Source organism: Lissotriton vulgaris, chromosome 6 (genome assembly GCF_964263255.1).
Source record: "Lissotriton vulgaris chromosome 6, aLisVul1.2, whole genome shotgun sequence".
Taxonomy (NCBI): Eukaryota; Metazoa; Chordata; class Amphibia; order Caudata; family Salamandridae; genus Lissotriton; species Lissotriton vulgaris.
The window spans coordinates 1,364,795,270-1,364,821,296 of NC_141694.1; the positions used below are offsets into that span (position 1 = coordinate 1,364,795,270).

The 26,027-nt window shown below is 43.9% G+C and overlaps 1 protein-coding gene across 1 annotated transcript in view; it reads left to right on the top strand.

Annotated features, from left to right (window-relative positions):
* LOC147708882 (uncharacterized) overlaps window positions 1–26,027 on the top strand; it is a 129,678-nt gene that overhangs the window by 46,098 nt on the left and 57,553 nt on the right. The window contains exon 2 of the mRNA XM_086925795.1: window positions 6,952–7,065. Within this exon, the coding sequence (XP_086781921.1) occupies window positions 6,952–7,065 (114 nt within the window). The remainder of the gene's footprint in view (window positions 1–6,951; window positions 7,066–26,027) is intronic.

The following is a 26,027-nucleotide window of genomic DNA, read 5'->3' on the forward strand; positions in this document are numbered from 1 at the left end:
AGCCAACTAGGCCACCAGGTACCTCCAGTAAGCGCCACAGGCCAGAGTTGAAGAGAGGTGGTCCAGCCATGCACTTTTTTACACCTCTGTGCAACGCAGCTCTGTGGCGCTTACTGGAGGTACCTAGTGGGCTAGTTGGACCCCAGGGACCCCCAGGATTGAAGAAGAATTAATTCTCCAATTTAAATCACTCCTCAGGGCATGTTTGCACACATGTCACCTCAGGCCCCCGCCCGTGGTGCGTTTTGAGAGGTAGTATTAATCCCCCTGCCCTATTATGTACTAGGGCCTTACAGAGGAGATAATACTAATCACAGGGGTACCTCAATGCAAAATGTTCCCTAGTGTATGTAGGTGTTTTGACTGTATTCTAAATGTCTTTTAGCATAGCACTGGCTCTAGGCCTTGTTAGTCAGAGTCAGTTACCACCAGTACCCGTCTGAAAAAGTTGTGGGCACAGGATGATTTTGCAACAAGGCCTCATTCTGCTCCTCTGTTGGTTCTTTCTGCACATGTCTTGCTTCTTCCTGCACTTTTCTTCTTCTTTGTGGACTTCTGTTGCTTCTTTCGGCATTTCTTTAGCTTCTTTCTGTGTGTTTTTTCTTCTTTCGTCACATGTCTTACCTCTGTAGGCATAGTTAGAAACTAGCATTTAAAAAACCTTTGAAATTCACTGAAAAAATCATAGGTTTCAGTCATGTTATAGTTAGAAATTAGCATTTAAAAAACCTTTGAGATTCACTGAAAGAACCATAGATTTTAGGCACGTTATAGTTAGAAATTAGCATTTAAAAACCTTTGAAATTCACTGAAAAAACCATAGGTTTCAGGGGTGTTATAGTTAGTTGGACATTTCACTCGTACAAAACCATAGAAATTCCATAGGTCAGCTAACTATAACTCGCGCGCCCACAATGCACTGCTGATGACGTCACATATTACATAACTCATGACATGGTAAGTGACATCACTCATGACATCACTGATGACATCTCAAATGACATCACTGATAACATCATCCAGTGAATGTGTGTTTTTCTGAAAATTAAATATGTTTTAAATATGTATATCTCAAGGTCGATGGAAGAATAAATGGGTATATAAGTATCTAAATGGATGATTTGTTTGGGTAAAATTGGTTGTATAACTGACTGATTAAGTGTATCTTAGTGAATACATGGGTTACTGAGTAATGTTTAAATATGTAAATATCTGTTTCAGTCTCTCACTTTGTGTATAAGTGGCTGCATGGGTTAGTGAGTAGCTACATGAGTGTCTAAATGGGTTATTAGTTGGTTTTTTGAGTATCAGTATGAGTGTCTGTATGGTTTGGTGGGGGGTATTACTTAGTGCATAGATGCATGAATGAGTGACTCACTGTTTGTATGTGTTGAAGACAGCATGTGTGCAGGACTGTATGGGTGGATGAGTGTGTGGATGGGTGTGTTAGTGAGTGAATGACTGTCTCAATAGTGTCTTTATGAGTAACTACATATGTTTTAAATGACTATGTGAGTATTGGTGTATATAAGTGATTATATGTGAGAGTGAGAGATTGGAAGAGCTCCTGTATAAATAAGTAGGTGTTTCTATAAGGGATTGTTTAAGAGAGTAAGTATCTTTAAGGTTCTGTAGAAGTAAGTGTGGTAGTGTGTGTATAACTGTATATGCAAGTAAATGGATGTGTGATACTTTGCTTGCATGTGTGACTATGTGTGTGAGTAACTCTATGGACGAGTGGCAGTGTGTAACAGGGTGTATAGGTGTATGAGTACATATGATGAGTGAGTACATGTATGAGTGACTATATAGGACTGTTGGTGAATAAGTGGTTTTGTGTGTAGATCTTGGAATTACTGAATTGATGTGTTATAACTGGTATTGGTATGTCCATTGTTTTGAAAATGCTAGTTTGTAATTTTGAGTGTGTGTATCAAAGGGTATATTAGGGTGAGAGGAGGTCTGCCACTCTATCACAAGGATGATGTCATCAGTGATGTCATTTGAGATGTCATCAGTGATGTCATGAGTGAAGTCATTGACCATGTGAACAGGATCACAGGATGTTCAGCCAATACCGGGTGCTCAGCGATCTAATGCCCTCGTGGACAGGTTTGTGCTATATAATAGCATTAAAAAAAATAAGAAATTACAGATTCTCTGGCACCACGATCACTCCCTCAACATTTTTATAATAGATGTGAAGCTAAATGCGTAAGAGAGTCTGGAGCTACGTGTGCCAGACTTTGTGTCCTGTGCCTGAACGGTCAGGTTTGTAGCAGCCTCCATTGTGATATCCGCTCCCAAATTAGGAAGAGTTTAAAGAGGGAGCATTCCTGTTAGCAAGGGCCACAGGCTATCTGCATCAGGTCAACTCAAGGGTGAAGCAGATTGTTTCTCTTACCTTTGAATTGCAATCAGTATCTTGGCCTAGATGGTGCTTGTGACGCTTGTAGCAGATGGCGACAAAAAATGGGTTTTCTGGCAGGTCTCTTCATGAGGTAGGGTATGCCTGACCTATTCTGATGTGTGTACAAACATACACGCCGTGGGTGCTCTCGCCCCATTCTCATCTTTTGTATACTGTGAATTGGTGAGTCACTTACTCAGGTGCGCCTTAAAAACTGTGCAAGTCTTGCCGGTGAAGCTTTCCTCTTAAACAATGGGTTGGGGATGACAGTGGTAAAACAAGCATTTGCAATGCAATAGGACTTGCATTTAAGAGAGACCTATTGCGTTGCAAAGAGGAGTGCGGGCGGGCAGGTGGGCGAGAACGCACGGACACCAGGAGTGTGGGCAGGGGGTGTGCGGGGGTGTGAGAAGGCATGGACAACGGGAGTGTGGGGAGGGGAAAGAAGGCACAGGCAACCGGAGTGCGGGCGGGAGGGGGTGAGAAGGTACGGCTACCTCGAGTGCCAGTGGGGGAAGGGGGGAGAAGGCAAGGACAACAGGAGTGCGGGCAGGGAAGGGGGAAAATAGGGCTCTAAATAGCACGTACCGGACAGTGTAACACTCGCAGTAAAGGTGCCAATAGCCATGGGAGGGTACAAACGATGACATGGCCATAATAAGGCGGGACTAACAAGACTCATGATCCATCAGAAGACAGAATTTACAAAGGACAAAAACAGAAGCTACTGAAAAATATGGGCGGAGAGTGAGGGCAGCTTGTGTCCCATACTTCTACCACTGCATGCCTCGCAGTGCGAGCAGCTCATGCGCGCTGCCGCAAGAGAAGGCATTGACAGAACTGCCAGTGGTCCCCTGTAGCCCGATATGATTTCCAAAATGAAAGCTGTACCAGCATGCGCACATTCATGATCAACCCAACGTGGAAGCCTGTACTTTCGTAATGGTATTTTACTTCAATTAAGGTCACATATCATTAATACATTTCATTATGAACCGCAATTACGAGGAGATGCCCCTTTACCGCTGCCTCCCAATTCTGATTTATAACGAGTCACACCTTTGGCGAGTCACAAAAACCTTTCTGACTCACAAAAGGGGGTTGTACATCAAAAAACAGACTTTTTCGGGCACAAACGTCGAGTTCGCTTATCACAGGCAATTGTAAACATTTTTGTACACTGGGCTCAGTATTTCCATTTACAATCTGCCTTTTCAATGCAAGTTCGTGCACGTATCACTCCGCTCGAATGGCTTATGCAAGAATTCTGCCTATAAGTGCGATTAGCTCAAAATCGGTGCTTTCAAAGCTGTGCATTTGTTCCCGATTTGAATGATACTGCGGTATTCGAGATGGTGTGAGACTTTAACGTTCCAATCCTGAAAAAATGCTTTAAAGCTTCCATCAAGGGAAATAACAAGCAGTTGATCAGAAACATATTAACCCAACAGAGTAACTATTTCACAAGCTGACCTACCTAAATTTACTTAAAATGGAAATTACTCAATTCACTTAAAATATGAGCGAAGAGTATAAAATACTCTATGGCCAGGATGAAGACACAATGCAAACAGTTAATGGATTGATACTTTAGGTAATGGCAGAAAAGTCAATATTTTCTTTACAGTGCCGATAAATTGGGATTCTAACAGAACATGAATGATAATCTGTAAATCAAGACAGGCAGTGTCTTTAATTTAAACATTGTCTCTAGAAGGACAAATAACTTAGTAATGACCTCCGCGTTTTCCAGGCTTTGAAATTCATGATATTGCTTGAAATCATTGCTAAATTCAACTTGATGGCATCCTTCTTAAACCATATCAGTAAAGTTACCTAAATGCATATAAAGCACATTATACCAAAGAGAAATTAAAGGGGAAATGGGCAAGGAACTTGCATACCAATATGTTGTAATGTATACGCCTTTATATGCAAAGCGAACATAACTTTTAACATAAATACTACTTTGACTAAACATGGCTAGCGGAAAGAATTTAACAGTACAAACGACAGGAACACTTGAATGCATTATTTGTGTTTATTTATTCATTCAATTAATCAGGTGATTTCGTAGACAAAAAACGACACCACTACACTACACTTCACAGTAGGTGAGGTCAAAGGCCATCAACATGTGTGGCGCTGTAAATGTGAAGGAATTTTCCCCACCCCTGGAGTTGCTATTAGGAAGGACATCGTAGTTCTGCAGCTCACAAATGTAGCTGTGAAAACCTCCAAAAGTGAGATATAACTATACATTTTTACTTTAATTAGTGGACTTCAATACTTCATCATGTGTAAATCAACAGTGTGAGCCAGTTTCACAAAGCCATTTCCGGCCTTCAGGAACAGTAATACAGAAGTACTACTGTATGATATGTTTAATGGCAATTCATAGAGAGCCATTCAAAAATGTATGCACAGTTCACTGCTATATCTTGTGTGCAGAATAATTTGCAAACCATGGGGCATATTTGATATTTTATGACGTTCCTGTGGCGATAAACCCTTTCTCTTATTTACATGGCGGCGTTAAGCTTAACGCCGCCTGGTAAATAAGGCCCCCTTTCATGCTACACTTAGCGTGAAAGGGGCGTGGAATGGGTGATGCGGTGGGCGTTCTGCCGCAACGCCATTGACTTTGACGCTGCCCCATATTTACAAGGGTGGCATAAATAGGAGGCAGCGCCAAAATTAAGACCCGGGAAAACCTGGTCTTAATATTGCAAAAAGAGGAAAAATGCTTAATTTTTCTTCATTTTTGCTGTTTCTATGTGTGCTGCATTGTGCAGCACACGTAAAATGCAGCGCTCATTGAAAAAGCAAATTGCCATGAATGATTATTACTTTTCCCCTAGCCCCTCTGATTTTCAAAGAGATAGGTCCATTTTGTAATCACCCTTCCTGGCCACTCCTACATTTATTCCTCAGTAGCAGTTTTTCATATAGTCAAATTTAGCCATATGTGGAATGGCCAAGCTGATGCTAATGCAATGCCCTGCCAGGCAAGCCACTGCAGGGCAATGAGTGCACCATTATGGTATCAACAGGAGTGGAGGGAGAAGTGGATGACACACTTCAGGAGGCAAAGGTGAGGTTACTGTAAGGCACATTTGTCACGGAGAAGAGAAATGGAATGGAACAAGAGGAGGTGTTAGACTTGGCATCCTTGGTGTGGCTTCCCCTGACTTTTTGCCGCTACGTCCTGTATTTTTTCGTTTTTCACTATTGAAAGGCTATCTGCCCCATAGACTAACATTGGATATACTTTGCAACATCATACATGGATAACTTTCCATTGGGGCAAGATAGGGAAATGCGCCTGATCAAGTCAGAACAAGAATAAAGGAAGACCTTAAAGACTCTGTTTTTTTCACCGGAGTAGCATTCCTACGCTGCTTTTTGCTGTTAGTCTGTACTAGCGCCGGGACACCTCAGATGAGGTAGCTGTTGTGCTTTATAAATGCATATTGATTGATTGATTGAAATTGAGTTTAGGCTTGCTGACTCAGAGTTTAATTACCCATCTTTTTTAGAGAGATGGTTTTTAATTGTGTGTTTGAAAATGCCACTTTTAGGAAGTATGGATTTTCTTATTTAATCATTCTGTATGCCTCTGTTGTTTGTGTATTGACTGTCTTGTTTTGGAGTAACAGAACTGGTTTGAACTGAGCTGAGAGACTTTCTGCCACAAGAGAACAAAGGAAAATGTGATATAAATATTGGGGCCCAGACCCCAGAACTTTAGATCACTTTTGGACTCAAGAGGAACATTTTGCCAAGGAGAAGAGCTGGAGAGCTGTAAGTAGGAGGACTGTGCTTTGCTGGGTTGTCCTGCAGTTGCTGCTTCTATCTGACACTGTCAGCGACACTGCTGTTATGCCACGACCTGCACAGAGGCCAGGGGCACCGCACGTGAAGTGCACGACAAAACGCACTGCCTGCATTGCAGCTCTGATGCCGTTTGACACCTCCAGTTATTTGCTTTCCCGATGCCAGCGCTCACACCGACACCATCATTGCCAGCACCTGCATCCCGTTATCGCAGGGCCGATAAACGCTGAGAGTGACTCCACGAGTCTTTGACTTCGCCTGACTAGAACCAGCGCCTCCCTGCTGACACAACCGACTTCCCCATCCTGGGCTCTACATGTCACGGACACAAAACCTCGCCTCCCCCTTGGCAGCCAGGGATCCGACCTAACTCTGGCACCAACATCTCATCTGCACGACACTGTGCATTGTCCAAAGATTTTGTTCCAAGGTACTGTTGTTTGAGGGTATGTGTGACTCTATGCCAAATGCAGCGCACTGCACATTCTGCAGCACATATAGAAAGAGGAAAATGCCTCTCAGGATCATTTTTGTACAGCAAGCTGTCACTTCATTGGTGCCAGGTTGCCAAAAGGGCACCAGCGAAGAAGAAAAGGCTTTTCTTAAGTAGGCCCCTAGGATTGTTTCTGCAATGGTTGTTTACGCATGTCACAGGTTATGAACAGTGATCCACTATTTGGGTGATTTCTTTTTTTGGCAAACAGCCTGGCTCCACCGCCTGCAAGGAGCTCATGAAGGATATCAAGGTTCTTTTGGCAGAAGAGAAACTTGTAGGCCAACACACAGCCCTGAAATTTTTGGTGATTGAGATTGATATGGTACACATGAAGGAATGGTAGCCAGAGGGTAAGAAGAGGGTGATGATATCTCTCAATGATGTAATGCTACAGAAGGATAAAGTGCAAGTGAGGAAGGTTCAGGTGCTGCTGGGATATTTGAATTTTGCTTGCAGGGTTGTGTGAGCAGGAACGATGTTTTGTAGGAGATTGGGCTTGTCGTTGTCAAGACTGTCATTGCCTCAGCACAGGATGAGATTGAAGGCAGGTGTGAAAGAGGATTTGAAAATGTTGTGTTTTTGGATCATTTGAAAAGATTGTCACTGCTGGGTTTGGGCGAAGAGTCTGAATGGAAAATCCAAATGTTTTCAGATGTGGCAGGAAGTTTTGGCTTTGGTCTCTACTGACAAGGACTTTAGTGGGCAGAGCAGTGGCCATAGGAGTGGAGGAATTAGGGGCAGACTATAGCATTTTGGACTTTTTCCCCATAGTGGTGACCCTGGTTTTGTGGTGATGGCTTCCCCAGCAAGAAGATATTGTTTAATGTGAACAACATGGTGGTAGTGCATAGAGGTAACAGGCAATCAGCTTACTTAACGTTTAAGTGTTGAAAATATTGAGAGTCTTTGTGTTGGATTGTTTGAAGCGAAACATTTTGTTTAGGCTAGGCATGTTCCCGGTGTTAATAACAACATTGCAGATGCTTTGTCTCATTTTCAGTTGTGGAGGTTCTGTGGTCTTGCTTTGAGAGCTGATGAGGTCAAAGTTCTGGCAATTAGGAGACAAAGGATGCTGCACTTGGTAGTCAGTTCTTTGGCTGAATCTGCGAGAAGGGAAGACATGCGTGGAGGGAATTCTTACAATCTGGGAGAAAAAGTAGAACTTTAGATGATGATGTCCGGAGGAGACAGGAGGATGTGGTTAATTTTATCATGGAAATGGTAGGTGAAGGTTGGTCAAAGGTGACGATAGCAGGAAAATTGGCTGTCATAGCTCCTCTGATGGCATGCTCCATCAGCTAGAGTGATGGGGCAGGGGATCTTAGAAGGGAGGGCAAGGGAAAAAGGTAAAGGGGGACGAGGAGATTATTAGTGTGATTGGAGATAATTAGAGTATTGGGGAGCTTGCAAGAAGCTTGTTTCCAGGAGCAGGAAGTGGAGCTGTTCACCGCATTGATTTGTTGGATGTTTTTGGGGGCCTTTCCGGTATCGGAATAGAATGGGAGGAGGACAGGTGGGAGCCCTTAATGGGAGGATATGGAGCTATAAGTGGATCATGTGGTGATACTAATTCAAACGTCAAAAACAGATCAAAGAGCCTGGGGAACAAAGGTGAAATTGGGGGCTTAATGGGGTGCAGCATTTTTGCCTTGTGTATTGGAGGTACAGGATGGAGCAACAAAGGCAGAGGAGGATGGGAAAAGTGTTACGCCATCAGGACAGAACAGCTGTTACAGCCTTTCAGTTGTTGACAGTATTGTGCAAGGTGTGGGTACAGGTGGGACTCCCTGCCACAGAATATGGGATGCATTCATTCAGAATAGGTGCAACAACAAAGGAAGGAAACAGGGGTTAGTGTCAGGACAGGATCATGAGGAGTGGGAGGTGGTCATTTGAGCGCTTCAGGAAATACGTGTGGTGGGTGGAGAATTTATAAAAGGAGGATGGTCTAACTTTTTGTTGTTTTACTTGCTGGCTCCTTTTCCAGGTCCGAAGCGTCCAGGCATGAGCATCTGGATATTTGGTCACTCCTTCATAAAATGGGTACAGAACGGCATGGAAAGAGGGGTATGTTGTAGCAGGAGCTGATGACGAGGTTGAAAAGGCAGTTGGGCGGCACAGGATGCCCGGATATCTTAACAATTAATTTAAAGGAGAATGATATAGTCAGGGAGAAGGGCTTGTGTTGTTGAGAGCAATGAAAGCTGATTTTAAAGACATGAAACACCCCTGAGCAAGAATATTCATATTGAGGACAGAGCTGATTTCTAGGAGGCTTTGGAAAGGGGCCTATCTCACAGCAGCTATAGACAAAGTGAGCTGGAAATTCAATTGGGAGCTGAGTACGTTCTGTAGAGAAGAAGGTGTAGGGTGGATAGTGCCTTTGGATTTGAAATTAGGAGCAGTTTTTACGAGGCGATGGGGTGCATTTATCGCTGATGGGAATGACTATATTTGTTGCAACTAAGGGTGGCTTTGACCGAGGGTTTGGCATTGAATTGTGGAGAGTAGGGTTAGCAGTTGAGGAGAGTGTTAAAAGCAATGCGGATGGGGCAGAAAAGCTTAGGTAAAGGAGTTTTTTTGAGTGCTGGTCGATCGACAGGTATTTTTTGGTTTGAAGCATTTTTATTGTACTTGAGGTGGGTGAAGCGGTACGAAAGGGGAGTTTGGGAGTAAGTTTATAACTGCAGACAGCAAGAAGTTAAAGGTGTACAGTTTGAGGAAGTAAGCTTAGTTCAGGTTGCAGGCTATAGATATACATTTAGGTAGTCAAGTTGGGGGAATTGTGGCAGGGGCATTCAATTTTGGGGGGTATCCTGATGTATAGTGAGGTCAGGGTTTTGTAAGACGATTTGCTTAGGAATGGTTATGTTTGTAATGTGCTCCTGCTTCATTAATGTAGCAATTTTCACACTACAATTTGTCAGCTGTATTCTCTCGTCCAAAGTGGCTTTCTATGGCTTAATAAAAGCAAAAAGGGATATTCATTGGGGCTGCGCCACAAAAGTGACACAACCCCGATGCAAAACGTTGGTAAATGTGCCGCTGAGATTATATTTCAAATTGATACATAAAAGGGCCAAAGGTTGTGCATGAATTTCACAGCAAGCAAACATCCATTAATGTAAAATTACGTAAAAATATCTCTCAGGCTGTATGCTGATTTTTTGTGCTTTGTTGACGTAGTAGGGGTCTGTATCTTTCCGTCACATACACCAACCTGAAAAGTCTCTGACTTAATGCATGGGCTGCAGAAAGCAGAGCTCCCAAGCACAGGGAAATAATTGTCGATTTGCGTTTCTAACCTCTTCCATTGGCGAAACATGCGTTGACTCAGGGATTTTTTGAGCTAATGCATTCAATGAAAAAAAGAAGCATACAGACTCCTTTCAGCGCATACATATGTGCAGAAAGCGGGATCCTGATACGCCCCTGGATGCTCATGCACAAGGGACCACACTGGCTCACTGCATATGCAGGGCCAGCCTTGAGCATGGGTGAGCTGGGCCCAGACCTGGGCATCAATTTTCTGAGGGGAATATGGAGCTGTGTGCATTAAGCTTATGCCACCAGCAGCGCCCTTCTCATCTTGCTCCAGCCTTGCCCTTGTCCCTTTCTGTTTGTTTCTGTCTGATTTGTCAATTTAAAGCGTTTTTGTAGTCCTTCATTATCATAGGATGACCATGTTTTTTATTTAACACTCCTTTAGCCCCTTTCCTTGCCCTCCCTTCACCCTCTGACCCCTGCTGGAACACATCAACAAAGCCATCATCTGCATGTGGCAGCTAAGCTACAATGATTTGGGTGAGCGGTGGGAGGTCCAAGGATGTTTGCATTCAGGGGCCAGTCCCTGCTCATCCAGGTACTGACCAGTGAACACAAAAGTGACTCCCTGCTGCCTCATTTAATTCACTATCATCAGCGCGGGTGCTAAACTTCTCTCAGCCCATGTCCAGGGCTCAATCTTAGCAAAGGCCAGCTCTGTGCACATGTGCTGTAATTCTGCCAACCGGCAGAGTCGGATTGGTAAGGCGGATACTCGGGCAGTCGCAGAGGCCGCCTCTGCAGGGGGCTTAGAGGGCCGGCGCCATAACCCGTGGCAAGCCCCCCCCCCCAGAAGAACCGGTTCAGGGCGCTCTCAGAAGCGGGAAAGGCCATGCCACCCCCCCCCCCCCCCCCACGCTGGCTGCGCCAAGTGGACACTTAGCCCACCGGCCAATGGGGCCAATGCGGTGGACAAACCCCCCAATGGGGAATAAGGCCTGCTAGCCGGGGGATGCAAAGTGGGGGGGGGGGCATTTAAGCTCCGCATCCGGGTCCAGTTGGCATCAACGGGATTCTCATCTGGAGGGAAGGATAGGTGACTTGCAGGCAGATTGCGCTGTTCACTGACTCCGCCGGCAGCCATGGCTTTGGGGCCATCCTTGGCAGTAAATGGTGCAGGGGGCAATGGCCAGACAAATGGCACAGGTCAGGCAGGACTGGGAACATAACATTCTTCGAACTATTCCCCATCGTGGTAGCTCTGTCCATTTGGAAGCATGAGCTGGGCAACATGAAACTCACAATTTGGTCAGACAACAAGGGGGTGGTACAAACTATCAACAAAGGGTCAGCTAAGTGCCCCGAGATACTGACACTAATGCGCCACCTGGTTAAATTGCAGTTGGAAGGCAACATAGAACTGAGGGCCCAACACGTACCAGGGGTGAAGAACGAGCTGGCGGACGCCCTGTCAAGAGCACAGTTGGACAGATTCAGGCAGCTGCCCCCGGGGGCAGATCGGGACATGACCCCTTTTCCGGCGCATCTGTGGGACCTGGCGGGGTAGACCTGGCTGTGCTGTTGAATCAAGCCCTAGCTTCCAAGGCAGCCAAACGTTACAGGAAGTATGTGGGCATGGTGATGAACATAGGGGGCATACAGAGCTTGGACGATGCTGGGGCAACGGGCAGGGCAGTGGAGAAGTTCATACTGCGGGCCTACAACTGTAAGAAATCTAGATCCTGTGCACAGGCACACCTAACGGCAGTGACACACTTCACCAAGTTAACAGCAGGGCACGACCCAGCAGCATCACAGTACGTCAAGGCATCCATGAAGGGCTGGAGGCGCACTGAGGGAGTGAGAAAGGACAGCAGACGGCCAATAGATTTTTCGAAACTGGCGCGCCTGCTGGAGGCCCTGGGCAGCGTCATGAGGGACGCATTTGAGATCAGCCTGTTCAGGGCAGCCTTTGCCACAGCATTTTTCGGGGCGTTACGCATTAGCGAGCTGGTGGCCCCGAGCAAGGGGGGGGGCCCGCGGAAGACTGCCTACAGGCAAGGGACATAACACCAGGGGGGGCCCAAGTGGAGATCCGGCTACGGCGCTCAAAAACCGACCAAGCTGGGGAGGGGAACACAATACAGCTGCATTGCATTGAAGACCGGAGGTATTGTGCGGTATGTTGCCTACAGGTTTTTAGGCAATCCGACCAGTGGGGGAGGGGCCACTCTTCAGGCACAAGGACAGCAGCCACCTAAGCAAATTCCAATACGTAACTGTGATGCGCCTGGCCCTAAGCAAGGCTGGTCTCCCTCCTGCATCTTTTGGGTCACACTCATTTAGGATCGGGCTGCCACATCAGCTGCTCAACACGGGATATCAGAAGCAGGGATAAAAGCGGTGGGAAGGTGGCGGTCCCGCGCGTTTCAGGCATACGTTAGGCCCCATTTGCTGTGAAATTCAAGCACACGTCTAGAGGGGGCGCGGGGCCACAACCCCCCCAGTCAGGTGGTGGCCAACAGGGAACTGACTATTGTGACCATTAATCCAGCAAGAAACAGACTGCGGTTGGTGTTAGTGGTGGGCCATTCTTTCGTGTCCAGAATGCAGTTGTGGTGGCAACAGTGAGGGTGCATGCAGGAGGGACCGCCAGTACACACGGGCATCGGGTGGTTGGGCAGGCCAGGGATGTGATGGGACCAGCTACTGGCGGCGCTGGAGAAAGTTCAGACAGACACACCCTGGCTCCCCGACATCTTGATCATCCACCTAGGGGGGGACTATCTGGTGAGCAGGGGAAGGAAGGCGCTCCTCCACGACATCCAGAGAGACCTCACGGAGAAGGCAAGGTCATTCGGGAATACGGCCGTCATATGGTCGGAGCTAATCAGCAGGCAGGAATGGCATGGGGCAGAATCAAGGAGAGTGGTGGAGAACTCCAGGAGGAAGCTGAACATAGCCACAAGCAAATTCTGCAGGATCAACGGTATGGAAAGTGTGAGGCATGGGCTCATCCACCCGGGTCGTCCGGAGCTCTACGCAAACGACGGAGTCCACCTGTCTGAAGAAGGTATGAAGGTGTTTTGGAGCAACCTGTGGGGCGCAATGGCACTGTCAGGTTGCAAGTAAAAACATTTTTTTTAAAAGAGACACCTTTTTTGGACGAGGGGTGGGAGCCGCAGGAAGACGTAAGCCTCCCTTGCGGCATGGCGGAAAATAAGGAGACAATGGTTGCTACGGAGACACACTGACGGGCGGTGTGTAAGAATTGGCACTCTCACACTGGGATGCCGGATGGCAGGGTGAGTGGCCAAACAAAGAGAAAGGGGGTAGCAAACGGAGATGGCACTCGCTGCCCAGCCCCTGCGGGGTGGCAGGGCACAACAGAGCCTAACAAGGTAGTGAGTATGGTCCTAACTCCAAGAAGGAAGCTACCCACGCGCAAAGGAAGCGCAGAGACAACCCAAAGGAACTAACGAACGAACTACTAGTCCAAAGGCGAATGGACAACGGAAGTAATCAGCAAACATAGCCTGATGATGTATGACCATGCATGACAGTTCACAAATAGTTTTGTATGGCAATCGCATATATCAATGCATGTATGATTAAATAAAAATTGCGGCCAACATTGACCACTAAGAAACCAATTGGTGTTGGCTTGTTCATTCGGGGGACCAACGTAGGTCCCATACAGATGGGTACATAATCTGGAGTTAGGGCACAGTGCAGGGGTTATGGCTGAGAGGCCGGTATCCGAGTTCCAGCTGTGGGCTGGATTTTTGGGCAGCATGGGGCCCGATTTGGGCTGTGTCTGTGCTATTCGGATGCCGCCAGAGGCCCAGTGGGTAGCTGAGTAGCCTTTCTGGAGGCAGATGGGCGTCTGTTACCTACATTTTACCAACAGGCCGTGGTGTCACGCCTTTCTCTCACCAGGCCGCCCATTAATGTATGCAGATTCAGCAGGGGCAGGGGGCCCGAGCAGAAGCAGCCTCACTTGTATTTAAGTGTGGTTCACCAGTGTGAACTAATCGCTGCTTATTTTTTTTATATTAGTGAAGTTAAAAAAACATGCCTCTGTCAGAGGCTCCCCCCTTCTTTTCATAATACTTCGCCAAAGCAGTGTTTTGCGAAAAGGCAATACGCATATGTGGGCCACTTTTTTTCAGCCTGCCTGGGGCCTATTTTTGATCCCAACACAACCCTGCAAACCGGTACATTAAGAGATGTACAGACTACATGTCTAGTGTTAAAGAATTGTAGATTTCTACATAGGCCCTGTAGCTAACGTAGCGTGAAAGAAGCACCCGCCCCCCCTCCATATAATTCGTGGGATGTCTGGAAGCCTAGCCGACATTTCTTCGATGACGACGTTCACAGGTAAGGTCAAACCGGAGTGCTTGTCCCCGCGCAGAGGTCACTCTGAGAACTATTGATGCACTCTAAACACATTTAATCAAATTTGCATGCCAGAATTGGGTTTCAGATAGGGTAATTACATAGCTCCGTGATACAAGGTAATCGAGACTGGTCGCATCCGCCATTCTACATTAACTCCTTTCCCTAATTCTTGGCCCTGCTGTCTGAAATGCCTGGCTTTATGTTACATGATTAAATTGAACATGCGGTTGTGTTTGGAAGAACACGGACTGCGTGTGCTGAACTGCAGGAAAATAGTCGCTGTTGTTTTTATTTTTATTTATAGAGGAACTTCGTCGGAGCCTTGAAAAATCAAATGTACTTTTTTCAATTGAGTATGTGAATTAAAATAAAATGAAGCCCGAGTCATTCGTTCACAAATATGGAAAAGAAAAACAGACCAACTTAACAGGCGCTTAATTCTTAAATGTAGCAGAAGTTATATCAAATGTCATTTGACCCTGATGACATCACATAAAGTGACTTTCATGATGCCTTCTTTATAGTTTATTTCTCACCTTTTATGCAATTTCATAATTTTTGGAATGGGCAGAGCGCCTTTCCTTGGGTGAAAAATAAATTAATAGGAAGTTTCCATTTTGTGGCAAACTTTCCTATTGCATAAAATATTAATCGGATCTGTGCATAAAATGGATACAAATTGCCACAAAAAATAACTTTGAATTGGCCTAGTACAGTTTTACACCAGGAAACATGGCATGGTCAGTGCATGGAGGCGAGGAAACAAAACATGGTATAAAACAGCCACAAATCACTAGTTAATGGCCGTTTACAATAGTGTGGGGAACCACTAAAGAACGTTTGTTACTGAACTATTTAGAACATTTGTAGTTTTAGCAGAGATTCAACCAAATACGGACCCGTGAGGGTATGGTACCAGAATTAAGTTGTCAGAATATTTTATGACATAGATAACATACCGTAAATTTCGTTTTAAATAAATGTCACCCCTTCAGTTATTAATAGAAAAACCTACACAGAATGGGATGAAAACTATGTAACTATTGAATACATATAATATCAGACATTTCGTGTAATTCCTGCAACATGACACTGTATTTTTCCATCCAGACAAAAGTTGCTGCCAGCAGCTAGTCTGTAATTTATCGAAAAAGTTATATGTATTAAAATGCTCAATGCTCACCCTCTGCATCACGGACTTCGGGAGTCTAACAGTAACTATTCCCTTCGGAGACCTTTAACGAGATTTTGGTGACACGTTTCAGCCTCTCTTCAGGACACCTTTGCTCTTCCTCTTCAACTGGATAATAGTATGTTCTAAAGGGTGTTGTAAGTAGAATGTAACATCTATAGACACATTAGTACTCTGGATGGTGACACTCATTCCAGAATTCGGCCATGTTTGCTTGTGGATTTTGGTGAACTGAGCTGGATAGTTAATTTTGTGTCTGACAGTTTCCCTCTATGAGAGTAAGCTGATCCATTTCACAAGCACCTATTGTCATTAGGCTTTTCCCTTCATAGGCTTTCATTTTCCTTTCTGGACCTACCTAGAGGAACATTTGGATGTTGGAGGCTTTCTAACCGACATTCAAGATTTGACTTCCGACACCTAATAACAATTTAGGTGGTTGGAACTTAAACCGGCTGGTCATAAGGCTCTTTTTGGGAAAGCCCCAGAGTACATAAAACAACGTCTGAAGAGGTACATTCCCGGGAGACCCTTGCGCTCTGGAACAACCTTCAACCTGATTCAACCTAGGTTCAAATTAAAGACCAAAGGGGGCAGGGCCTTGTCTGTGCTTCTCCAGCAGCTGTGAATGAGCTCCCGTCCATCTTGAAAGAGGAATCGCAGCTTCTACCCTTCAGGAAGAAATTAAAAACCTATCTTTTTAGAAGGGCTTTCTTGACAATATAGGAGGTGGAACAACTGAGGTTCTAGGAGCATTAGTGTGTTATGTTTTCGTTCTGGTAAGCGCTTAGAGACCGGCGGTGATAGGCGCTATATAAATGCTCCATAACATAACATAACATAACATCCTGGCTGGCTTCGGTACATTTAAATTGTTTGCATGCTGAAGCTGATACTTAGCACAATGTGCATCTAGCAGTATAATTTGCAGGGGTGCGTCATGGGACGTTGTTTTTCTCTAGTAACACCCTGAAGAATGGCCATGACATATACAGGCCAATAGAGTAGGGCAGAAACATGCGCTTTTAGATTAGGGTTGTAGGACCACAACATCCTGTTTTCCCCTTCACTTAGTTTTTAATCATTTCCACTCACGCCACCAATAAAGGGATACCTTGGGGTGATTGAGGGAGTTGTATTATATGTAAAATCTCCCCCCCCAAAAAATCCAGACTTCTCCAAAGAGCTCCCTGGAACATGGTTGAGCCCATCCTGACCTTTAAGAGTCAGGAAGAACCAGATGATGAAGCATGCCACTTACTAGGGTGGATGAGGCTTATATATAAAAATTAGGTTTTCTCCTCTTCGCACCTCTAAGTGCGGTAGAGTATAGATCTCTAGCTCCTTAATCAAATTTGTTCATAAGGGAGGCTACTATTTATATAAAATGCTACCTAAACAGCCTGTTTCGTTTTTATGCTGCTACTTCTCCATCAACTCAGTAGCCTTACAACGACATCAAATTGCTACACAACCTACACCGCATGTTTTAACCACCAACTTGAGACCCACTACATCGACCCTTCCCTTCCCTTCATTGAACACCATATTTTTTTTAAACAATTTTTTCCTAGCAACATTTGTTATTGTAACCCCTTTTTTGTGTATTTTTAGTTACTTTTTATTTATTTTGTATAGCCAAACAACGCATCTATATATATTTTATTTTTTAATTATTGTAAAGCAATGTTCTAACTCTAACATTTAATTATATACTATTAATGGACAAATCATTACATTTCATACCAAAACCTTTGTATATAATTTTTTGCAATTCACCAAGCTTATGTAGTTTGTACTCCTGAATACTCCCTTAGCCCAGTTTAATTTCAATTAACTTAATTTAAGTACAATATCTTATAGTAATCTTAAAAAATATATATATATTTAAATGTAAGCACACCAGTGAAATAATATATGTCTAGGGGACAATTTTAAACAACCTTTAACCCTTCCTCAATATTTTGATAATTCTAATATTAATTAATTTAATTAAAAAATGACAGTTACACTTAACTTATTGAATATTCATTTAATTAACTGTTTAACCCCTACCCATAATATACTTATTTTATTTTAAGGATATGTTGATTAATTAACCTTCACCTTTGAATCCATTATTCGTTAATGTTAATTATAAACTTAAGTATGTCGATGTAATGGTCATTGATGTGGAGCTGTTGGGGTAGTGGGTCTGATGATTATCATGACAACAATTTAGTTTTCAGCTAATTTGATGCAATGAAGTAGTGGGGATGTCCTTTCTCTTTGTCGCTTTGTCGCTTATGGTTCTCACAATATTTTCATTACTTGTGTCCAATTATATGTGCTGGAGGAACATCTGTTTGCATCGTTTTATATTGCTTTTTATTTTTACTTTTATTTGACTTTTTGCTTTTATATATTATGTTTGGCCCAGGGGAACGTTTCTGTGATGCGAGTTACTGATGGAAGAAGACACTAATGTTTATTGTCATTGTGAAAAATGAATACTAAAACTTGAGTTCATTATTTATCATTCAATAAGAGATTTTGCAGAGCACTGTATGTTGCCTTTTGGTTACTTTAGAGTGCTGTAGATGTGCAAGAGTCCAGGCGGGGCAAGTGAAAAGAGGGTGGAAGAGAGTTAGGGACCAATTGGTGATATGTGGGCCCCAGTCAGATATTGTTCATCGGTGTATGTAGGTTAATTTCAGGGTAAGTGATACACTTTTGATTTCAGGCTACTCCTTAACCCCTTAGCTGCGACGGCTATTCCGCCGCAGCGCTAAGGGGGAGGCGGGGCCGCGCGGCGCTCCCGTACTCATGACGGAACCGCCCCGTCATGGCCCTCGGGTGGGCTGTGCTTGTGACAGAACGGTTCCGTCACGGCCCCGCCCGCTCTTTAGAACGTCAGGGCAGGTACGGTGAGGGGGCCGTGACGGAACCGTTCCGTCACCAGCACAGTCCACCCGAGGCTCGTGACGGAACGGTTCCGTCACGAGCACAGAAAGGGTTAAATGCATGCAGTAAATCTCTCCTGCAATTAGGCTTCGATGCTATGCTTTCCGCAGATTGACACCTTGGACTCACTGGACTTGTTATGTAATCAAGTTTTTCACTCTATAAAGTGAGATTCTGTTGGTCATGTAGCAGAGTATGAAAAGTTAGACAGAAGTTGCAACTCAAGCTTAGGGTGTGCATGAATATTAGCCACTGCTGGGGCCAACGTTGGACAATTAGGTGCACTTCTGGATCCCCGGAGCACTTTCCTACTAGAGAAGGGGCTGCAGTGCAGATGTTTGCACTCCCCATTCTGAAATACCAATCCCACAGGTGCAAAATCTGTTCTCCAGCAATGTTAAGGGGCATACTCTCACTTGCTTAGGGACTTCCGCCCCTGTGCCCAGGCTATTTAACCAACGCCATTCAAAAGGTAAACACACTCTAGGAGCACACTCATTGTGCACCTTCAGAGTGGTGGCAATGGCCTGGCGATCCCCCATGAACACTCTGCTAGGCAATTTAGGTCAGACCTATCTGGCAATTAGTACTGCTTCTCATCCAAATCAGGCTTCACCCCGCAGTGGCAAATGGAGCAGGTGTTTAAAACAAAGGCTCCGTCTATCAAAGCTTCTCTTTCCACAATGCAAGACTAAACTCACGCTTGCACTGGGGCATTTGTTTGTGTGTTGTGCGATGGAAACCAGAGAAGTGCTTAATCAGAGGCGTAACACAGGTTTCTGCAGCCCCTTTGGTGCAGGGAAGACCACCCGACCCTTCAGCGGTCACCAATCCCTTCAGGGTGGCCCCACTCTGCCCAAAGCCAATGAATGCCTGTGAAATATGGGTGACTATGGAGCCTCTCTTCACATTCTTCAGGGGGGCATCATTGTATATTACACCACTGTGCTTGACAGAACCCACACATATCAACAGCCAGGACAATGGACACCACGTCTTGCCCTATTCAAAAGGTCAGTTTATTCCTCCTGTTTTGAAGAACTAGATAATAATTACATAATAATGGTCAACCCTGGTGTTCAAAAACATGGGCAGGGCTATACAATTGTTCACATTTCTTTTGCTTTGAAGTCTTAAAGGAAACTTATTCATTACCACACACAGCCTATGTCTATCAAAAGCACCAAGGTTTGTTGTAATTCCCTTACCCACATACCACGACCCTTAATGCCAATCATCCACATACATGGCAAGGAAACAGAGGAGTCAGTACAACCAGAAATATTCTGTTGTGTGAATCTTGACCTAAGTGATTCTGTACAATGAAGCGCGCCATATCTGGTGGCCCTACTATTGGGTTTCCTCTTAAATCCCCTATACATTACTTACAATTATAACATTGAAGCCTTGCATACTCTTGCAGAAGTTTTCCAACGTTAGCAATTACAGATCTTAAACAAATATTCTGCTTTCAAAGTGCACTAAAACTGGATTTCATGCATTGTAAGATTTTTTTCTTTTGAGCTGATTTTGTATACAATTTAACAAGTAATTCATTTACAGTAACCTATTGTGGGTGAATGGTCTCTTGCCATACATCTTCTGAATGCAACTTGCCTATGTGCGACTTGGTGCACCGAAGTTGACGCAGTGCTTAAACGTCCTCGAGGCAGCCGCGCTTGCATTCTCCTGCAAGACACAGTGGCACTGAGGCGCTGACTTGATGCAACTTAAGGTAACCTAATTGTAGGAACCCCGGCAATGCATTTGGATATGCCGTTTTTGCATTAATCAATAGCCAAGCTAATTCCATCATCCCTTCCTTTCAGCATTGGAATTTATTTCTTGATTTGAAGAGGATCGTCCCAACCCTACGGACCAACCTCCACCCCTGCTCAGATTGATCGTTTTGGCATATCTGAAGGTAAATCCTATACACCAATACCTTGCGGTAATTTCGCAACTTAAAATTGCTTCCACCAGGCTAACACGAACCCCAATTGTGTTTCAGGTGTCACATCAGTGAAACACATGAACCGTCTTTGAGAGCACGACTATAGTTCATCTTGGACCATTTTCTTTAAGAAATTGGATTAAATGCCTCACGCAAATCTCAACGGGGGTAAGCATTCATGACAAAACCTCTAATGTACTTTTGGCCATTTCTTTTATCATAGTGCAACAGCCTTATTCGACTCATTAATCTCCTAGAGTACTCCTAAGCCCTGTCACCGCTGTTCTGAGTTGCCCCAATCGGTCCTGAAGAAGACCCGCACAGCCAAGGTCCCACTTACCCTAATGGCCCCAAGACGGGTCAAAAACATCGACGCCCATTCAAACATACGGCCTGGACCCCTACCTCCATGCCCAAAATGCCACATGGGAACATATATCTCAATATAGAAAACTGTGTTTAGATACTGCTTAAACTGCAACTGTGGCGAGGCCAAAAAAAACGGTGATTCAAAACCAGTCCTCCCTCTCTAGAATTGTACCATTGTTTTTCTTTAAGTCACTAGCTTGGAAAATTTTCCTTTTCCTCAACACTTCACAGTAGAGCACTCTTCCTTTTGCACGTTCCATTTGGAGCAACCCGTATAACGTAATACCAACTGTAGAGTGGATAGTAACCCTGCTTTTGCTTTGCCACTTGCCATGAAAATAAATTGCTTTTGGTTCTAGCATTTTGTTTGTTACTTTCTCTTTGTTATTGTTTGAATAATTTATTTATTATCATGAGCAGACTTATGTTCCTTTTGCATGCTCGAGAAATGATTTACCAAATATACAAAGGATTACTGATTGATCTCCTATTTAGAAATAAGGTTTAGAACCACGTTTTCCTGTACCAGACTGTACCTAGGTCCAGGACTAATTGGGTAACCCCATTTTTATAATGGCAACTTGGTGCACCAAGCATGATACACCAGGCACATTACCGTCTAAATTCCCATTATGTCTTTCCATAATGGCCTTACCACTAAGAGAAGGCTGTTGCGGAAGCTTATTCAAAGGTACACAATACCCTATTAACCCCTTCAGTGCTGCGCGAATTCTGCTGCGGTGCTGAAGGTTCTAAAAATCCTATGGACTCATGACAGAACGGTTCCGTCATGAGCACAGGCCAACCAACGCTCATGACGGAACCTTTCCGCCATGAGCACCGAAGGGGTTAATGTACAATACGAATCTGACAAGACTAGCAGACATAAAACAGTTTTCTGAACAGATTTGTCAAGGGAGCAGCAATGGCAGGGAGAAAGGCTCAAAACAGGATGAGCAAGTGAAGTGCACAGAGCTTGGCAGAAGTAGAGTGTCCTGCTTTGGCAGCAAAGTGCTTATTATGTACAACCCAATGGCCAATCATGAGGGCTCCCTCAAACTAGAACCTGACCCCTTTCTTAGACCCTCTCACGCTGATCCAAGAGAGCTGGCAGGAAAGGTGTTGTGTAAAGTGTTTGTGGAGATAGAAGAGCAGCAGCAGACAGAAAGGTTTGTCAGAGGGGAAGCAACTAATGTTCACAACTCTTGATAGATGTTCAATATAGAATGTCACTCTGGATGCAAAGTGCCAACTACGTAGAGCCTGTTGGTCAAACAGGAGAGCTCCTACACTCTAGGCCTGATCATTCTATCAGTCGCATCCACACTGATGTCCTATTCTACCAGGTATACTTTACAGATGGCAGGCGGAAAGGATCATCAGAGGCTGAGCAGGTAGAGCACATATAACATGACAAAACTTCACAGTGAAATGTTATTGTTGGAAAAGGTTGGGGAGAGGGTCTTGAAACTGTCTGGAAGTCATGTCACGTCAATGTGGAACCATGTATAAGCATGGGCGGAAAATCCATTCCGCTTGCGGATTTCGCGGATTTTCGCTAAATTTGCAATCCGCGAGATTCGCAAATTTCCCGCAAAATCCACGAACCGAAATCCGTGAACGGAAATCCGCGAACGGGGATTGGGTCAAAAGTTCAAGCTGACTTTTGTAACTCTTTTAGAATGGCGCCAGCAAGCTGCCAGAGCCATTCTAAAATAGTTACAAAAGTCAGCTTCAACAGGAAGCTCTAATAGATAAAGTAAAGCAGGTGCTGCTCAAATTCAGTTACACAATCATTAATCACCCCCAAACTTGGGGTGATTAATGATTGTGTAACTTAATTTGACCTTCAATTGGAGCACCTGCTTTACTTTATCTATTAGTGCTTCCTGTTGAAGCTATTTCTAGCTATTTTAGAATGGCGCTGGCAGCCTGCCGGCACCATTCTAAGTGGGGCTGAGGGCAGAAGGGCACAAAAGTTTTGACAGAGGGCAGAAGGGGACAAAAATGAGTGGGGCAGAGGGCAGAAGGGCACAGAAACAAGTGGTACAGAGGGAAGAAGGGCATAAAAAACAAGAGGGTGGCAGTGATTAAGCAGGCAAAAAAAAAACCAGCGAAATTGCAAAGCGCCTCGCGAACACCAGCGAACACGCAAAGCGCCTCGCGAACACGCAAAAATAAAAAAATCCGCAAATTCGCACAAATTCGCGAATTTTGCCGATTGCCAATTCAGAAATTCGCGAATTGCCAATTCACAAATTTCGCCCATGCTTAGCCATGTAGGAAGAACTGCTTATTCATTATTGCCCTAATTTGATTATTCTAAGATGTATATTCTGATACAATCTCATTAGTGGATCTACTTTTTTAAACACTAGGATATCTTTCCTCAATTTACTCACTGACAGCATAAAATGGGTGTATTCCAGCAATATTCTCTTGACCAGATGCAATAGAAAGTGGATACAATACATTGATAATGTAGTCTCAAATGGACCAATAACAGATCACTGGATCTCAAACTCAGCATGAATCACGATGTAAATAATTGAATGTTCTCAGTCTTGTCAATCAGTATGAAAATGGAAAGGTGTTTGTGGGCCGTACGCCTACTGACAGAAATACGCTATTACACTTTTCAAGCTATAATCCTCTTAATTTGTGGGAGAACCTGTTTCTGGGAAATTCATGCACAATAGGTACATTTGAGGAGAGAAGGAGGAGGATTTTGCAAATGCTGAAACACTGGGCAATAACTTTATACCAAAAGGCTACCCTAAGGTATTGGTGTGCGCCAATGCCATTGCAAATGTGCCATGCGCCCTAATACAAATAAGGAAAATTGATCCCCAAACCCAGCTTTATTATTAAAAAGCAATTATAATTGGTATATTGTGTGCCCCTCAAGTCCCTGAACCCCACTGTCACTGCACCTGCTGCACTATTCATAACGATGCTGCTTCCAGGCGCAACAAGAAAATGTATGCATAACCAACATAGCCCCAACTCTATCAGTAATACAAAGATGATAAAAAAAAGAATTGGAACAACTTCAAACCACTGGAGTTAATGCAACTATTGTTTATTTAAAAAAAGGAAGAAATCTCCAAGAATATCTAGCTCGAGACACTTTAACTATGGGAACGACAGCATGGGTGAAATAACAGCAAACACAGTTGAGTTCACTTTAGGGAAACTAAAATGCGGCGAACAACTTCACAACACAAAAGATTGAGTTACAACATTAAGTGCCCATAAGATATTATATATTGGCATGGTCTTTGTGATGGAGGGAAAGCTGGAGTTAATCTCAGCCCCTGGAAATCGTCAGGGTCACATTCCACTATAAAAATTTTCATTCACTATGCCACTCTGGGCAAAAACCTGACTCATGCAAATCAACCTTAGTTCTACCGAATTGGAACATTCCAGACAGAACTGTTGAGCTGTTCTCGCGAGATGGGAACACAAGCAATTCCAGAATGTTGCCCGAGAGAGCCCCAGTGGCTGGGATTAATACAGCATTCCATTAATCACTTTGCTGTTGGTTGCAGTAAAATAATTATGCATCGCAATTAGTACCACTGCTGTCAACACCTATTGCTCCAATTGGTGTTCATTACACTGAGAAACATTATTGATTATGTAACAGTACTTTAAACCGTTGGATTATGGCGATACTAATTCTGACTGATCATGGCACCTATATTGCTCCAGTGGTGTAGCTTCTCTTGGTGCACTGAAGCTCGAGGCCTGAGGGGCACAATGCACCCTGATTATTGCTGTATTTTACAGGACAAAGAGTGGTCGGAGGCCTATCTCCTTCCTTGCAGTAGGAGCTACAACACACAGGCTACGCCTCTGTAACGATCATGTAACATGAATGTCGTCACAAGTGAAGATACTGCATAACAAAAGGAAAAAGTCATTAAACAAGCATCTACATTGATGACCCATATGATACTGTCCTGGGAATAGGTACATGATTCCCTTTACGTTATCTAAAAAGCTCTGTTAGCAAAAATGGTTTATGTATGTAATTAAGAGAAAAATGTCGAATACAGGTACAAAAAATGTGTTTTTTCTCTTAAACAGTTAATATATGTTTTTATAATGAGATGTGTAATAATGAAGGATAGGAAGCTGTTTTTTTTAGAAAGAAGCTGAGGTAACTATAATTTGCCTAAATTGTCTCTGCTTTGATTACTTAAATGTGAATCCTGCACTAGGTGTGGCGGTCAGATATTGTAATTTACCTATGAGCATTCATAAAGTACGTGTTTTGGATACAAAAGTTGTAATAATGTAAACAATCTATGATTCTCCTATTTGAAGAAAAATTAAATAATATAATGCACCAGTGCCACAAACGTGATATGATTCTAAAGGTGAAGCCACTAATGTGATATTGCCACCACTTAACACAATGTTAAAACTTGAAATATAGCTACTAGACCTGACACCCTTAGAATGGTCTTCCCCAAACTTTTTGCCTGCTTACCTCACATTTTTGCTGTATCTCTTTGTTGGCCTTAGGACTCTGAGCACTTTACCACTGCTAACCAGTTCTAAAGTGCACAAGCTTCCCCCTAAACCTGGTTTCATTGACATATCCACAATTTGCATATTTAATTAATTTTTATATCCCTAGTAGAGGCCTGTACTTTAAATGCTACTAGTAGGCCTGCCGCACTGATTGTGCTACTCACACAAGTAGCCCGGTATGAGGTCACAGGCTTGCACCTGCAGAGCCTGTGTGTGTAGTGTACACTACCATGTGGACTTGGCATTTTAAATTCCTTGCCAAGCCTTAAACTCCGCTTTTACTATATATAATTCACCCCTAAGGTAGGCCCTATGTACTCCATAGGGCAGGGCGTTGAGTAAGTAAAAGGTAGGACATGTACTTTTAACTTGAACATGTCTTGATAGTAAAAAACACTTACATTAATTGTTCACCCCTGTGAGGCCTATTGCTCTCATAGGTTAACATTGGGAATTCCTTATTTCAATTTTAAGCTGTAGTTCCTGACTGAGAAGGAGTAGCTCTGTCATGTATACTATCATTGGAATGGTAATAATAAATTCCTTTTGCTGGCAACGTTGGATTTAATATTACTTTTTTAGAAATGCCACTTTTCTATAGATAATGACTGGG